At 41.8% G+C, this 18186-nt stretch overlaps 1 protein-coding gene across 13 annotated transcripts in view; it reads right to left on the reverse strand.

Annotated features, from left to right (window-relative positions):
- The window catches only part of dst (dystonin), a 637976-nt gene that overhangs the window by 304222 nt on the left and 315568 nt on the right, over positions 1-18186 (reverse strand). For all 13 annotated transcript variants that reach the window (XM_063040140.1, XM_063040054.1, XM_063040111.1 and 10 more), the window contains 9 exons: positions 15220-15403; positions 14095-14252; positions 13319-13494; positions 11914-12052; positions 9706-9899; positions 8378-8540; positions 6391-6474; positions 4235-4342; positions 2610-2708 (listed from right to left, as the gene is read on the reverse strand). In XM_063040140.1, the coding sequence (XP_062896210.1) occupies positions 2610-2708; positions 4235-4342; positions 6391-6474; positions 8378-8540; positions 9706-9899; positions 11914-12052; positions 13319-13494; positions 14095-14252; positions 15220-15403 (1305 nt within the window). The remainder of the gene's footprint in view (positions 1-2609; positions 2709-4234; positions 4343-6390; positions 6475-8377; positions 8541-9705; positions 9900-11913; positions 12053-13318; positions 13495-14094; positions 14253-15219; positions 15404-18186) is intronic.

Raw genomic sequence — 18186 nt, forward strand, 5'->3', positions numbered from 1 at the left:
TTAAAACACATTACCTAAGCCTGTCAGACTTTCCCATGAAGGAGGAAAATAAAACACATCCACCTAGATTTATAACATTAGTTAACATTATTCTAAAAGAACATGGTGCAATGCAGATCATTCTCTTCACTATTCTTATGAAACTCTATTCTAAGTAATCATTCCACAAGTTAGTCATAAGAATGACAATTACCTGCTTTGTTAAATCCAATTCTTTTGTCATTTATACTCCTATTGTGATTAGTAGTATCACAAACACCTGGTTAGTCAAACGTACATGCCTCACAATGAAACATTGTGATTAACTACCTTATCTCTGGGCTTCATAATCTTATAACCCTCCATAAAGTCACCCCTCAGCCTCCTACTTTCCAGTGAGAATAAACCAAGCCCACTTAGCCTTCCATTCCATCCCTGGTGATACTGGTCAACTCAAAGCACTCGAATGGCTGTCAGCCTCTACACCAGCTGAGTACAAGCTGACAGGAGGACCCCAGATTCCACAGAAATGAAGGGAGTTCCTCAAGTACACAGACTCTCCATAGGGAACGCCGTATTAAAATGAGTAACGCGTAGAAAATGCTGGAGGAATTCAGCAAGTCAAGCAGCATTTTTGGAGAGGAATAAACAGTCAGTCTTTCGGGCTGAGACAACTCAGGGGTATTAAAATACTCTTTGGGCATCCCCTGCAATTTGGTCTACTCCTCCAAGAGCTGTACAGTCTCCAAGGATGCGATCTGATACTTGTGGCAATGGATATCAGCCATTTCCCAGTACCACCCAGCCTTCCAAATCTGCAGAAGCCCCACGTGCTTTATAAAGGACCAGTAAACAGACTGAATTGGCTGACATTGCTGCACTGTCCATTGGCTTGGTCGTTGGTCAATGCAGCAAAGAAGGTGAAGATGTCTGTTCGGTTATGTCAATGAAGAAAACTGACTATAAGTTATGAACCCAATGTAACTACATTTCCTTATGTATTTGCAAGGCACCTGAAATAACTTCTTTAATTCTCTTACACAAGCCAGATGGATTTCAACAACTCATGGGTATGACTCATCTGACTAGACTGCTCTTTGACAAGTAATGAAACAGACTCAGAGTCAACTGATCTTCAAACAGTATCTCAATGAATATAAACAAAAATATAATTTTACCAGTCAAACAATCACATCCAGTACTACCAAAGATCACATAATCTTGATCTGCCAAACTCTGACCAATTCCATACAGGGCAAATATTAATTCTAAAAGTATTTGTAGAATTAGAAGTTTACCATATTAGGGTTTTTAATTGGCAATGGCCAACTGTTAATAATGTCATTAAGTTGATCTCCACAATTTGGCACTGACAGGATTAACATTAGGGAAGAGATCTCAACAGAATGGAAATGATTCAGTCAAGTCTCATTCATTGAGCTCATTCAAACTTTTACTTATTTTTAAATGAATGCAAATTACTAGAGTACACACACACACACTGCAAGAAGGATTGTGGTGAGAGACTCTATTTTTGAACCTCAAACTACACTAGAAAATGCAATTATTTAACATCACTGCCTGACTTTTAAAAATAAAATTGCCTGTTATAGACTAACAATGACACGGATTCTTTTACAAATCCAAATATTCACCAAATACAAAGGAATTTTAAAGTTTTACGGACACTGATGCTGGACACAAACCAATTCTAACATGGTGGCAAATAAAAAGTGGGCAAGATCTTTAATTTATAAAAGTCTCAGCAGTAACTACAGCTAAAAGCTGTCCCACAAAATTTTAAATTAAAGCCACACTTGTTCATATTGTTAATATTTACACTGGTGGACTGGGGCAAAGTCTCACAGTGACAGCAGGCACCCAATAACCCAAGCTCCACCACAGTATTGTTAGCATGAAGAAACAGAATGGCTGTTATCACCCAAACAACCAGCAAGTGGCAGCACTGCACCAGTGAAACAACCTTCCAAATGCTCATTAACTCACCCACTTTCACAACTCAACCCACCCCATCTCACTCAACACCCATATCGTTATTGAACCTCATTCTTTCTAAATTAATATCAACTCAATCACTGTTGTGACATTTTATATAATGAAAATAAACTCATGTTCTTTTTTTACATTGTTCATGTCTAATATAACTCATTCTGTCTCCAATTGAACCATGTTTCTTTCACCACAGTCTCTTCTCTCCAGCCACGCTACTTAACATGTTCAAGCTCCCATGAATGACACAATTGCAGAATAGCTTTTGATGCCCCCTAATTCTTTCCTCTGGATGCTCCACACCTTGCATGTCTTACAGTTCTGGGGGAGGACAACAGGAAATCCACTCTGCAAGACTGCTGCTGTAAACCACACTTATGTTCCCTGCACTACTCCTCTCGTTCCCCACCTCAAAATGCTTGGAATCTCTCCTGGTAACAAAGTGTGTCCAAAGCCCTCACCTCTCTATGATCAGGCACATCCATATGTATGGATAGTCCATACTTTTTAAATGAATGCTGTCTCTTTAAATCCATCTCTGCATTAAAAAAAAATGCCCATTTGCTTCAAGTTCCATTTATATTGTGTTAATTCTCACCCATATTTGTAGCAGTTCTTACCTCTTCTTCCTCTGATCTTTTTAAAGCGTCGCTGGCAAACTTCACATACTGCATCATCAGGGTAACCAAGGCAGTATAGCGCGTGCGGAGGTCCATGAACTGCAGAGGGACACAAAACAGCGTGACACCATGGTTAATGCAGCTCGAGCTTCAGCTAAATGAGCATTTGGGGCAATCTGTAAGGAAAGAGTTAATTCCTGACTTCCAACTTTTCTCACCTGATACACTGGAACACTAGAAAAGCGACCAACATACAAATGCTGGAGGAACTCAGTAGATCAGGCAGTACTATGGAGGGAATGAACAGTCAACATTTCGGACTGAGACTACATCAGTACTCTAGCTATTATCTCAGGCCAAAATCCCAGCTATTCATTTCCCTCCATAGATACTGCCTGATTTGCTGAGTTCCTCCAGCATTTTATGTGTGTTGCTCCAGAATGCCATCTGCAGAATCTCTTGTGTCAAAAATCAAACCACCCTGGCCTCTTCCTAACAGACTTTGTATCTCTGCTGTAAAAGCAGGCCTTGAGGTTGTGACTCTCCTGCTCACCTACACCACAGAACGTGGGGACCCCTCAGTAACAAGGCTAAGTATCTAACATTCCAAAAAAAAAACATCGCTCTGCCTCTCATAGACTACTCCCTTAAATTCAACCCTGGATTTTCAAAAACAATACCGGACTAAGATCTCATCCGCAAGTTTCCCTTGTCTGCATGATCCATACAGCAATTACACTGGCCCTTTGTCCAACCACGTCCACACCAACCATAAGCACCCATCCACATTAATCCCATCTTCTTCTTACAGCCCAATGAGTTTTGGACCCGCAGTCACACAGTCATATGTTACAGCACAAAATCAGCCCATCTCGTCCATGCAGAGCTGTTATTCTGCTTAGTCCCATCAATGAAGGCAATTCAACCCAGTAAGCTTACACTGACTCTTTAATACAACCATCCACTCTGTCAGCCCCTTGCTTTCTCCCCTATGTGTTCCATTGTAAGTACTGAAAGAATTACTGACTACAACACAGATGATATTCTGCCCATAGGTTCATGCTGGCCTCCAGGAGAGAAACTCTAGCACTCCCAATGTCCCCCTCATTGTTTCCTTGCAACCCTCTAACTTACTCTAACTCACAAATCAATTCTTCTGCCTCTTACCTACGTTAAGTAACTTACAGAGACTGATTAGCCTATAACTTTGTGAAGGGGGAATGCTCAAACAGAATCTGCAAACTTCACTGAAACAGCACCTGAGGTCAGAATCGAACCAGGCTCCTTTAGGGTGTGAAGCAGTCTTCTCAACTAACGTGCTCTGTGCCACCCGCCCGGTGAACTTACCCGAATCCCTTAAGGAAGTTATCACCAATCATTTCCACATTACTTTTAGACTGTCCACTCCAGGTTAAAATAACCAACTCCATTATAGAAGATCACATCTCCACTCTGGTTCAACTGCACTTACATCTGCATTCTCAGGATAAGAACCTTTCTTAATGGTGAAAAACCCTTAATGATTCTGAAAAGTTTCACTAAGTCTTCCCTTGACCTTCTCTGCTCTAAGGAGAGTAATGTAAGGGCATCAATTCTATGAGATTGATAGCGTTAACATTGGCCACCTCTTGCACAATGACATCTGAAGAGCTCTGCATCCTGCGCCGCTTAACTGGGGATTTCTGCTGGGAGTCAACCATGGCTTTGTAGGTCATGAGCTGAAGTTCATATTCCTGTGAATGGAATAAAGAGACAATAGTTTACTCTCTGACATAATACAAACCAGAACCCAGCCACAGAGCATGAACAATCCCGTTGATGGTGCTTCATGCTCCTGACAAATCTCAGCTCCAATAACTAGTAAGAGATAACAGAGCCCAGAGTGGTGAATCGTTCTTTAACGTTCAGTGAGCAATGGTCGGCACTCTTGCTCTGGTACTTTACACCTTGCAACAGAGAACTGAGCACATAATTCATGTTACTGGTCCAATGCCGTATCAGGGAAATATTCCAACCAGGAATATGCCACACAGATGTTAAAATTGCTCCTCTCTTCATTTAGATTGCAGTCAACCGTTAATTCCACTCACCAGTTTTTGCTCTATTTGTTTGATACATTTAACGAAATTTGAGTTTTCAAATTAATCCACAGCTTTTTAGAATGGAGTGAGGGAAGGGAGCTCCATATCTGGAGAAAAAATGGTAGGGTAATGGGCTATGTGGGAGGGAAGGGTTAGATTCATCTTGGGGTGGTTTATATTATTTAGGTTGGCATAACATCATGGACCAAAGGGTCCATTTGGTGCTGTACTGTTGTAAGTTCTACTGACTTTTCGGAGAAACAGTCTCTCCGGTTTCTCCCAATGAATTGGTTAGTTCTTATCTAACTCTGAGTGGTGATTCACTTTTGATTCTTGTTCACAATCTCCTACCCATGAAAATTGCATCAACCTCAGCGATACCTTTTAACATTTTGAACCCTCAATCTTTCCTCCTCAAATAAATGCAGATTATTCAATCTATGATTTCAACCTAGAGGTGTAATCCTTTTGAACCTGTGTTTCATCCCCATAGGGTCAATCAAGGTGTAATGATAAAAGCTACATACAATAAGTGTCAGCATTCAATCATCACCATTCATCAGTAAGATTCACACTTGCATGAAAACTGCTGTGATTTCAGAACCTTGAACAGCACAGTAATAAACCTTCAATCTCCATTGTTTCCAGGACACCTTCAGGGAGTTGTGCCTCAAAATGGTGGTGTCTATCATTAAGGACTCTTATCACCCAGTTCATGCTCTCTTCTCTTTTCTCCCATCAGGAAGGAGGTACAAAAGCCTGAAGGCACACATTTAGTAATTCAGGAACAGCTTCTTCCTTTGCCATCCAATTTCTGAATGGACATTGAACCTATGAACACCTCACTACTTTTTTATTTCTATTTTTTTGCACTACATATTTAATTTAACTATTGTAAATATATATATATATAACTGTAATTCACAATCTATTTTTTCTCTATTATCATGTATTGCATTGTACTGCTGCAGCAAAGTTAACAAATTTCCCAACATATGTCAGTGATATTAAATCTGATTCTGATTCTGATCTATCCGTACAGAGAAAGATATTGGAAGTCTTCCCCAAAGTGACCACCACAAAAGGATTGGCACAAGGAAGTAATTTACTCCAATTGTTTTAAGAGACTCTCCAATTAATTTTACCCCTTTGTGCTTTCCTCCTAGCTCTGCTCAGTCCTCTGCTTTCTTGTTTCCTTATCAGTGTCTCTATTAACTCTGCATGGAGGGTTCCAAGCCTGGCTGTGAAAGGAGGAGGGTTAGGTATGGGGCTAGAACCCTATCCCATAAAAACCCAGAGCTACAGAAACACCAACAGAAGCTCCAAAGATCTCATCCCTGGGCGAGGAAGGAGCTTCGACTAGAAGACATATGAAGCCGTAGTGAGGGCGGAAGCCACGGGGCCAATCAACCTTCAATCAGCCCAGGACAGGGGATGCCTGCGAGCTGCTGTGGCACCCTATGCCCATTAGGGGTGATGCAGCAGCTGCCACTGCCCATGACATCATTCTGATCCATGCATTCCAGAGTAAAAAAACTGTTAAGCAAAGGAATTTGTCATCTCCACATTCTCAATTACGTTAAAACTGTCAACACAGGATTATCAAATATTTATTTTACTTAACCATCAAAATGACTCAAGATTTAAATAATTATTTTGGATTATATTGGAAGAAATTCCAGCTGAATTCCCAACTATACCTTGACAGCGGAGGAATATCCCTCGGAGTGCTTCTGACACTCGTCCATTTTCCCCTGTTTCATTTCAACCTCTGAAGCCAACATCTGCAAAATAAAACATGTGAACTCAGTTGTCAGACAGAAAGGCCTGGAGTGGTCGTGGAGAGGAAGTTTCCTATAGTAGAGGTGTCTAGGACCAGAGGGTACAACTTCATCATAGAAGCATGTTCAAAGGTCAAAAGTTCAAAGGTTCAGAGGTTCCTTTATTATCAAAGTATACAACTCTGAAATCCTTCTTCTCCAGATAGCCATGAAACCACGAAAGAAAAGAACGTCAGCATGATCATTAACTGCCAAATCCCACCCACCCCACACACACAAAAGAACAAACAAAACTGGAACAGGTTGTTACATTTTATTCTGCATTTTATTATAGTTTTATCTTGTTCTACCTCAATACACTGTGTAATGGTCTGATGTGTATGAACAGTATGCAAAACAAGCTTTCAATTCTATCTTGGTACATGTGACAATAATAAACCAATTCCAATTCCAATGAAGTCATACAGTGCAGAAACAAGCTTTTTGGCTCAGCTGGTGCACCCCACCAGATGCCCATCCAATCTAGTGTCATTTTCCCATTTTGACCTATATCCCTCTAAACCTTTCCGATCAATGTACCTGCCCAACTGTCCTTTAAAAGTTGTTATTGTACCTGCCTCAGCCACTTCCTCTGGGCGGCTTATTCATATACCTTGCACCCACTGTTAAACAGGGGTCCCTCACCTCTGTATTAAATTGTTCCTCTCCCACTTTAAATGTTTACCCTCTAGTTTCCAAGTCCTCAGCTCCAGGGAAAAGGCTGAGTGCGTTTAGCCTACCTAATTTTATACACCTCGTATAAGATCATCTTTTAATATCTTATGCCCCAAGGAGTAAGTGAGAAGTACCTTGCACAATGGACACCAAGCTGGCTGGTTTCTTCCCTGCAGTAGGCTTGGAGATATGAGCAGAGAATGAGATATGAATCTCTGCTCACATTCACACTCCACAGCTCACAGTTGGTAAAGTGTCATCTTCCCCAGAAAATAGTGGTGCAATTCTACACTGCCATCATGGACAGCATCCTCAATCAGATATTACTGTCTGGTTTAGTGCAACGTCCTCTCACAACACATGAACTGCCTGGTCAGCAGGAAAGGTAATTGATGCAGTCTACCATCACTGCAATACTTGTATGCGTCCAGAACAAATAGCTCCCTTCTGGAAAGTGCTGTAGGGCTATTAAAACAAAAACTTCATGCTATCTTAAAAGTTTCTTCCCCCAGGCAGTTAATTTGAGAAACCTTTCCATTTCTTCCCGACCCCCTTCTATCTATTATCTCAGTCACTGCTCTATAAACACTTCAAACCACTTTTTATAATGCTACTGACATTGTAAATACATGCTAGTATTTATGTATTTGTACACATTTTATAGCAAATCTGTACTTTAACCTCTATGTTTTATATAAATCATTACTTTATCATTGTTGACTGTTATTTTCATTGCACGTTGCACCAACACACAATGTTTAGCAACGTCCTAATATATGTAAATATATATGGCAAATAAAGTTGAACCTTGATCCTGTGTGAATTAGCACCTGCTGGCCCAACCCGAGTCCCAAAGCAGCTGACCTCATTTCACGTTCAAATCAAGAGAAGCATATGTTCTGATGAAATGTTTGGGATCAGGTTATGTCAGCCTGGGCTGCAAAACTATCCAGATCAGAATGACTTACTTTGTACATCTGAAAGTAACCTTCAGAAAGCTGAAAATTTTTCATGCTTTTATCTGATGTTTTGCCCTCAGATCAGCAGCACAACTGAGGTTGTTTCATTCATGGTGACAGTCAGGGTGAGTGAGTCAGGTTTGGATAAGACAGCGAATGATAGGGTTCAGGTCATATTTATGAGTTCTGTAGCCATGCTGACTTCCAGCGTGAATTATTAAAAAGCACGTTACCTTCTGTTGATGGAGCTCATCCGCAAGGGCTCGGCTATCTTCTGGCTGGCGCTCTTGCATCTTCTGTTGAGTGGCTTCCATTTCTTGGATCCATTGATCAAGATCTTTGTAACAGTCTCTATACCAGCTGAGAGATGTGCTGATTCCTTCGAGTTCATGCAGTCTGAAAGCAAAGTGGACATCCGCTAAGTTTGTCTCAGCAGCAGTAGTTGATCAGATCCTATCAGAATAATCTTCGCTGCACAGCAATTGCTGCATTCTTCGGCCCTTTGCCATCCCCACCTATTGTGTGACAGCATCTAACATTATTGTCTTTCCCCTCCTTCCTCTACCCTCCACCATGCATGGGGTAGCATGGTAACATAGTGACTAGCGTAATGCTTTAGAGCACCAGCGAACAATTCCCACTGCTGTCTGTAAGGAGTTTGTACTTTCTCCCTGTGACTGTGTGGGTTTCTTCCGGGTACTTTGGTTTCCTCCCACATTCCAAAGATGTACGGTTAGAAAGGGCTATTCTGGTGCCAAAAGCATGGCGGCACTTGTGGACTGCACCCAACAGATCCCTGGATTGTGTTGACCATTGTCACGAAACATATTTCACTGTGTGTCTCAATGTACGTGTGACAAAAAAAGCTATTCTTCATCTTGTTAATCACTCCCCTGGATTCAGCTATCATATGCCAGGTCCTGCTCCTCGCTCTTCCCCCACCCTTCTATTCTGCTTCTGCCTCCCTTCCTTTCCAATCTCAATGGAGAGTCTGGGTCCAAAATGTCAACTGTTTATTCCTGCTAAGTTCCTCAGGCACTTTGTGTGTGTTGGTTGAGAAAGGCGGTGGGACACAACAATGGATTGAAAGGCACCGTGTAGGCACAAGAGTTACTCACATCCCTGAGATCATATTGGATTGTCTTAACATTGGCATGTGAGCTATTTGCTGTAGAATATTACCACTTTCAAACAATACCCAGCATAACACTCTACACCACTGGGGTTCAATTCCCACCACTGTCTGTAATGAGATTGTATGTTCTCCCTGTGACCACATAGGTTTCCTCTGAGAGATCCAGTTTCTTCCCACATTCCAAAGGTGTACAGGTTAGGGTTAGTAAGTTGTGGCCATTTTATGTTGGTGCTGGAAGCATGGCAACATGTGGGCTGCCCAGCAAATCCTCAGACTCTGTTGGTCATTGATACAACATCGCATTTCGCTGTATGCCTCAATGTACATATGACAAATAAAGCTCACGCTTTCTTCAAAAATTCATTAAGGAGGAGGGAGGTTTTTGCTGTAAGGCAGCCAACTTTATCAGTTATGAGCAGTGCAAACCTGTTGTCAATTTGGGAGCGAATGCTCTCCCATCTCTCAACCAACTGAACGGCCTTTTCCTTGTGCCAGTCCATGTCCATGTCCCGCTCGTTGTGGGCCCTCAGCATCCGCTCACTGATGGTCTTGCCCTTCTGCAGCTTGTCCTCGAGCGAATGGAAAATCTCCCGCTGCTCGTCCACTTCCGCCCGCCATTGCTGTTTGAGAGAGAGGTGCAGCAGCGGTGAGTTTCCAGTTAAAGACCAAATTCTCGGCAAGATGGGGCGAAGGAGGATGAGTGCTGATTTGATGGAGGTGTAGAAGATAATAAGGGGCATTGATTGAGTGAACAGCCAAAGAATTTTTCCAGACAGGAAAGGCTAATATGAGGGAATAAAATTATTATGCCTTTTATTACGAAACCATCCAGGGGGATGTATCAGAGGTATGTTTAATACAGAGAGTGGAAGGTGTGTGGAGAGAGGTGGTGGTAGAAACATTAGGGACATACAGGAAACTTTTAAATAGACACGTGGATGATACCAAAGTGGAGTGCTATGAGGGAGGGAAGGGTTAAATTGATCTTAGAATAGGTTATAAGGTTGGTACAATAAGATGGGCCAAAGAGCCTGCTCTGCACTGTTGGGTTTTATTTTTAATTCATTGAAAGGAAAGTGACTTTCAAAGGCTGAACCACCATTGCCCATCCATAACTACCTTTGAAAAGGTGGTGATGAGATACTTGAACCACAACAGTCCTTGTGGTATGGGTGTACTCACAATGGTGTTAGAGAGAGATATCCAGGGCTTGTGGAAAACGCTGATATACCTCCCACGTCAGAACAGTGTGTGGCTTAAATTTAAATGGGAGGCCTAAGGAAAGCATCATTTGTGGCGAGTTCACGACAAGACTCTAAAACAAAGACATAAAAACAGTCCTTTCAGCCCATCTAGGCTATGCCAGCCTCGTCTTCTGCCTAGTCCCATCTACCTTCACCTGGGCCACAGTCCTCCAAGGCCCTCCCATCCATGTAGCTATCTAAACTTCTCTTAAATGGTACAATTGAACTCATATCCACCACTTCCACTGGCAGTTGTTCTACACTTACACCACCCTCTGAGTGAAGATCCCTTTCAGATTCCCCTTAAGTATTCGACCTTTCACTCTAAACATATGACTGGTAGTGAAAAAAGCCTGTTTGTGTTTACCCTATCTGTAACCTCAATGTTGAATACCTCTATCCAATCACCCCCCTTTCTCCTACACTCCCAAGAATAATGTACCTATTCAACCTTTCTCTTTAACTCAGGTCCTCAAAGTTCCAGCAACATCCTTGTAAAGTTCCTCTGCACTCTTTCAATCTTATTGATAACTTTCCTGTATGTAGACTGCACACAGTTCTCCAAATTTGGCCTCACCAATGTCTTATACAACTTCAAAATAACATCCCAACTCCTGTACTCAATGTCCTTATTTATGAAGGCTAATGTACCAAAACTCTCTTTATGATTCTATCTACCCGTGATGCGACTTTCAAGGAATTATGGATTTGTATTCCCAGATTCCTTTATGCTACTGCACACTTGAGAGGTCTAACATTCATTGTGAGAGTCTTACCCTGGTTTGTCCTACCAAAGTACAACACCTCACACATGTCTGCATTTAATTTCATCTGCCATTTTTCAGTCCATTTTTCCAGTTAATCCAAATCAGTTTGCAAGCTTTGGTAGCCTTCCTCATTGTCCACTATGGACCTAATCTTGGTCCAATCAGAAATTCAAGATAAATTATTTCAGTATTTGCAAGAAGGTGCGACAAAATGTGATGGATAAAGCTATAGGAACCGAAGTTCCTAGGGTTGGATATAAAAAGCTGGGATTGGAGGACTGGGTGCCACAGTAGTGTAGCAGCTAGTGTGATGCTCTTACAGATTGGGGTGTTAAAGAGTTCAATCCTGGCTCTTCTGTAAGGAGTCTCTGTATGCCCTCCCTATAGAACATGTGGGTTTTCTCCAGTTCCCCTGGTTTCCTTCCATAGTCTAAAGATGTACTGGGTAGGCCAATTGGTCAGTGTAACTTGTCCCGCGATTAAGTTAAATTGGAGTCGTCAGGTATTTGGGCAGTGTGGCTCAAAAGGCCGGAATGTCCTACACAATGGACTAATGAACTTTGGTGCTGCGATATGTTATACAGTTTTTCCAAGTGTTCGGATCTGAGAGAAAACTTCATTACCTTCAGTGTATTCTGCAGTGACTGAATAGCCTCTGGGTCTGGGGGCACTGCATCCTCCTCTCCAAGTTTGGTCTCATACTCCTTCACAAGAGCCTCTGCTTCCTGCGTGCTTTTAACAATCAAATTGACCGTCTTCAACCTGCAGTCGGAAACAAGGCTCATTTTAATCTTCTTCTACAAGCAGTTATAAACACACCAGCCCATGGTGTTCACAAAGATTACTATTTACCCAGGATTATTATCTGTTCACTCAACAGCATCCTGCCTGGCACTCCAGAACAATGGTAGAAAGCACTTTGGAGTGGTCTGTTATTAGCAAGCAGAAAGCAATAAAATTAAATCTACACAACATACAAAGGTGTCACTCCTGCCACAGTAATGGGAAACTGAACTTCTCCATTCAACAGAACAATAATGCTATTCTTGCTGTAAAAAGATAATCTTAGTATACTTCAAGACAAAAGTACCCCAACCACAGATTTACAGTATTGCAGGGAGAACTCCATCATCCCTTTCACAGCACGCCACCTCCTTTTTTGCTCTGTAAGCAATACCGAGTACAAGGTGAAGCAGTACATTTCCTGCTCAGGTTGGTTATTATGGATTTGCAGCAGTCACACTCATCACACCAAGTGACTTGGAACCGGAAATGTTAACTCTGTTCCTCATTGCAGAGATGCTGCCTGATCTGCTGAGCATTTGCAACATTTTGTTTCTATTTCGTGCCTTCTTTGAGACCATCTCAAGAGCAAAAAACAAAACCAACCATAATCATTCATGAATCAGAAACAACAAAGAACCTAACACTACCTCAGTCAGTTCAAGGGTAAAACAAAACAAATTAAAGCCACAGTGAAATCTATAATGACAGATACAGCCCAAATACCAGCACTCATCTACAATGAATACTTATTCCAAGTTAACATGATTTGCAGCATGAGAAAGTATACACGATCACTTACCAATTATAAAGCAGACATGGTTTTTAATGCATCAAGCCCTTTACAACTTAAAGGACATAGCAGATTTCTCAGCACTGGGATCCCTGGACAAACAAAATGGCTGTGGTGGAATGGACCCTTCTTTACCCAGCATGCACAGAGAAAGGGAAACTGCTCTGCCTCCTGGCTCTCCATCCTAGGAGCAGAGTGGTTTCTTTTTCTCTGTGCATGCTGGATAAAGAAGGCCAAGATGGAATTCCACACTATCTCGATACTGGGTGGAAACTTTTAACTTCTATTTAATTTATTTGAAAGCAATGATTCTACAAAGATACAGAGAAAAATAAAGGACAGTAAATGCTAGTCTGCCAAAGTGATTTAATTTTCAAATGAAGCACATTACAAATTTTTATATTGTTGATTTGCTAAGGAAGATGATATATTTATAAAGTCTGAACCCTTACTTATCCAAATAAATGGAGGAGAGTGAGTAGACTTGATTGAGATTCTGCAGCACCACGCTCAGCTCTGTCCGCAGGGTTGGGGCGGTAGATGAGGAGGCTTGACCAAAGAATTTGTCACACTTCTCCGTTACTTTTTCCAGATCAGCAATAAGCTCCTCCAGTTCACTCTTCAGCTTCTGGTGAGAGAAAGATGGAAGTGCAATCAGTCCAGTGCGGGAACCTAGTGCGTACAGTGCTGGATTCAAAATCCACAGATCATATGTTCAAATTTCATTGCACATGAATTTGAATTCATGGCATTAAGTAAAACTGGAAATTAATACGGCTACTATATGCAAGAATCAGTATTATTGTATAAACGTAACTTGGATTGTAACTGAATTACAAATATACCTTCAGGGAAGAAAACCTCACTTCCTTACCCTTGTGAATCATGACTTCTTAACTTCTCTTTAATAAGATCATAAATACAAGAGATTCTGCAGATGCTGGAAATCTAGTTAACACCCACAAAATACTAGAGGAACTCAGCATCTATGTCTCACCCTGAAACGTCAACTGGTTATTCCTCTCCAGAGATGCTGCCTGACCTGCTGAACTCCTCCAGCATTGTGAGTGTGAATGAGGTCTAGTACTCAAAATGGCTCAAGGTCAGCCTTTAACATTGTTTGAAACTTAACAAAGCAGTAGCTCTGACGTTTTCTGAAGGCTTAATCGAGTATTATCTGAGTGCAGGACTTCAAATGTCATTTTGTGCAAAATCTTCTCAAACTGACCTCTTGCTGAGAGATTCTTTGCACGCTTTCTTGCAGGTCATCCCGTTCGAGTGGTGTGCGGATCTGACGGATCAGCTGCTTCTCAGAGTTCTCCACTCGGAGCCGAATGTTCCTCACCTCGGAGATTAACAGGTTGTATGCTGACTCCTCCTGCTCCTCTGGTGGAGTTGAAAGGTCAGAACAATTAACATTTCATTTGTTATTGAAAGTAAAATGTCCTATACAGCCAGTCCTGTGGTGATATAAGAGCTCCACTCCTGGAACTGACCATAAACTGATTTCTCCTAAAGTCAGAACCATCACTTTTCTATAAAACCATAAGACATAAAAACAGACTGACCATTCAGCCCATCGAACCCCCTCTGTCATTCCATCCTGTCTGATTTATTATCTTTCTCAATCCCATTCTCCTGCCTTCATCACCATAAACTTTGACTGAGTAACCCATAATGTATCACTCTACATACATCTAAAATTCTTCCCCCATTTTATTGAATAATCACCTTAATCCCACATAATTAAAACTAATGGAATATATAACGTATCCAGGCATTAATGAATACCTCAAAACATACTATTTTTATTACTGGTTTTAAAAATACTTTACAGATATATAGGAGAATTTGTATAAAATCAGATTTCCAGATGTCAGGTCCTACATAATGTAGGGAAACCCTTCATCTTTACCCTGTTCTTTTCACAATCAAACACTTGAAACTATTCCCCATTCCCCCCTTCCTCAGAATCACACCCATGTCTTGTTCAGTCCATGACCGGTTCCAACCATAAATCAATGTTGTCTGCGAGTGAGAAATACTCTAGACAGAACTTCACTCGATGTGATGGCCGTACCTCCACAGTATAGTAATGAGTGGCATCAAAGGCTCATAATACTGATAAGAAAGACCAATTACCAAAAATGCAGAGCGAGAGAGAGAGAGTGACAGACAAACAGAGACAGAGAGAGGGAGAGACAAGAGATGAGAAAGAGAGACAGAGAGAGACAGAGAGACAGAAAGTTGAGCGTTCATAACCCAGAAATGGCCTCTCCTTGGAATGTGTTACCAAAGGTCTAGCAAAAGCAAAACAGACCATATCAGCTTTGTGGCAGTTTTGTACAGCTACCTCTTTCCGCTGACTTCAGAAGATCTTCATAGTACTGCTTGCAGAACTTGACTTCTCTCTCCAGCTGGGCTTCATCAGTGACTGAGAAGGCTTCAGACTCCTGACTGTCCTCCAAGAAGTCCCTGAGATGCATCTGTAGGCTACTGAGTACCTGCTGATGCTCTCCTGGCAACATGGTCTTTATCTGTGTAGAGGAAACGTGCTGTGAGTATCACAGGTAACAATCTTGTAAATCTTGTCTTTAAGGTAACTTGTTTTTATTCTTTCTTACTTCTCCTCTAACATCTGTATATCTGTGCACATGTAATACCACTGTGATACTGTAATTTCCTTTGGGATCAATAAAGTATCTACCTATCTATCTAAAAGGTCCAGACCTCCCTTGGCTCTTCAAGGGCAGAAAATCAGCCAATCATGTTCATGTACTGTCCAGCAGAAAAACAGGCCTTTTGGTCCATCTGATCTAGACTTGAATTTTGCTGAACTTCATCCCATTCTCTTCCCCACATGCTTTACTCTTAAATTTAAAACAGCCTATTTTTACCTTCACCTGGTTTCACCTGTCTCCTGTCAGCCTGGACCCCTTCCTTTCCCCCATGTTCTTATTCTGGCTTCTTCCCCGCTTCCTTTCCAGTCCTGATGAAAGGTCTCAGCCCAAAATGTTGACTATTTGATTCCCTTCATAGATGATGCCTGACCTGCTGAGTTCCTCCAACATTGTTGCTCTGGATTTCCAGCATCTACAGAATCTCTTGTCTTTATTTACACTCTGTCTCAGAAGCTCAATGTTGCAACGAATTATAGAAACATAGAAATATAGGAAACCTACAGCAAAATACAGGCCCTTCGGCCCACAGTGCTGTGCCGAACATGTCCTTACCTTAGAACTACCTAGGCTTACCCACAGCCCTCTATTTTTCTAAGCTCCATGTACCTATTCAGGAGTCTCTTAAAAGACCCTATCATTTCCGCCTCCACCACCACAGCCAGCAGCCCGTTCCACGCACTCACCACTCCCTGCGTGAAAAACTTTCCCCGCCATCTCCTCTGTACCTACTTCCAAGCACCTTAAAACTGTGCCCTCTCATGCTAGCCATTTCAGCCCTGGGAAGAAGCCTCTGACTAGCCACATGATCAATGCCTCTCATTATCTTGTACACCCTTATCAGGTCACCTCTCATCCTCCATCACTCCAAGGAGAAAAGGTTGAGTTCACTCAACCTATTCTCATAAGGTATGCTCCCCAATCCAGGCAACATCCTTGTAAATCTCCTCTGCACCCTTTCTATGGTTTCCACATCCTTCCTCTAGTGAGGCAACCAGAACTGAGCTCAGTACTCCAAGTGGGGTCTGACCAGAGTCCTGCATAGCTGCAACATTACCTCTCGGCTCTTAAACTCAATCCCACGGTTGATGAAGGCCAATGCACTGTATGCCTTCTTAACCACACTTTGCCTTCTGTGGGCAAGCCAGTTCTGGATCCACAAAGCAAGGTCCCCTTGGATCCCATTCCTCCTTACTTTCTCAATAAGCCTTGCATGGGGTACTTTATCAAATGCCTTGCTGAAATTCATATACACTACATCTACAGCTCTACCTTCATCAATGTGTTTAGTCATATCCTTAAAAAACTCACAGGCTCGACCTGCCTTTGACAAAGCCATGTTGACTATTCCTAATCAAATTATGCCTCTCCAATATCCATAAATCCTGCCTCTCAGGATCTTCTCCATCAACTTACCAATCACTGAAGTAAGACTCACTGGCCTATAATTTCCTGGGCTATCTCTACTCCCTCTCTTGAATAAGGGAACAAAGTGTAACCCTCCAATCCTCCAGAACCTCTCCAGTCCTCATTGATGATGCAAAGATCATTGCCAGAGTCTCAGCAATCTCCTCCCTCACTTCCTCCAGTAGCCAGGGGTACATCTCAATATCCTCCAGGTCAAGAGGTTTCCCCTAAATTTGGTTAAATTTTAACTTCTAAGGGAATTTGAACTTGAGCTTGTGCACCAAGTTAATGTTTCCATTGATTATACTCAAATAGTCTTTCAGAAGTTCTGGATGAGCATAGTTCCTTTTATTCCTATGAACCAAGAAATTATTGGTTTATATCGAGGTCAAGATAAGTGTGAACAAGGGATGTACTTTTCATATTTCACTAACTTTTCTAATGCTAATTTGCAACACATTGAATGGAACAACTGCATCAAGTGGCACCTTTAACTTATAAAGATTTCCCAAAATGCTTCAATGGCTGTTATCAAGCAAAATTTGACACTAGCCCAAAGGAGGAGTTATCAGGATAGGTGCCACAAAGGTTTCACCAATGAAGGAGACGTCAAGGAAGGCCAGAAAGGGATAGAGACAATAGGATTAGAGAGAAAGTTACAGAAGCTAGGACTTTGACAGTCATGGTCATACCTCTCAACACAATGTGAAGCAAAGTAGGATCTTGGGGAGATAGGGAGGGAGAGGTGAAGTAGAAGGGTTCTAACACAAAAATTAGAGTTGAAAATGGATGGGTTCGGTGAGCAAGACCACAGGAATCAGGGGGATACCAACGGAACCAAACTTGGTGAGAGTTAATATGCAGGCAGTAGTTTTGGATGAGCTCAAAGATATATAGTGGTCAGAAGGTAGAAGGCCAGCCAGTAGGGATGGAGGCAACGAATGAACATTTGAAAATTTTCAGAAGATGGATGCTGACAGGTGATGTTATGGAGGTGAGGAGAACCAGCCTTATATCGAGCACCGATTATCATAACATTAGGACAAGGACTGTTAGGATGAGAAAGTACTTCTTCCCCCAGGCCGTAAAACTACCGAACTTCCTGCCACCACCTAGGTCTCACCACGCACTAAGTGCCAGCAGCATTATACTGTTTACTTTTTAACTCGTGTCATAAATGTACCTTATTGTTTGTTATTTTATTTGTGGTAATGTTACTTCATGTGCTCTGTTGT

Source organism: Mobula hypostoma, chromosome 2 (assembly GCF_963921235.1).
Source record: "Mobula hypostoma chromosome 2, sMobHyp1.1, whole genome shotgun sequence".
In the NCBI taxonomy this organism is placed as follows: Eukaryota; Metazoa; Chordata; class Chondrichthyes; order Myliobatiformes; family Myliobatidae; genus Mobula; species Mobula hypostoma.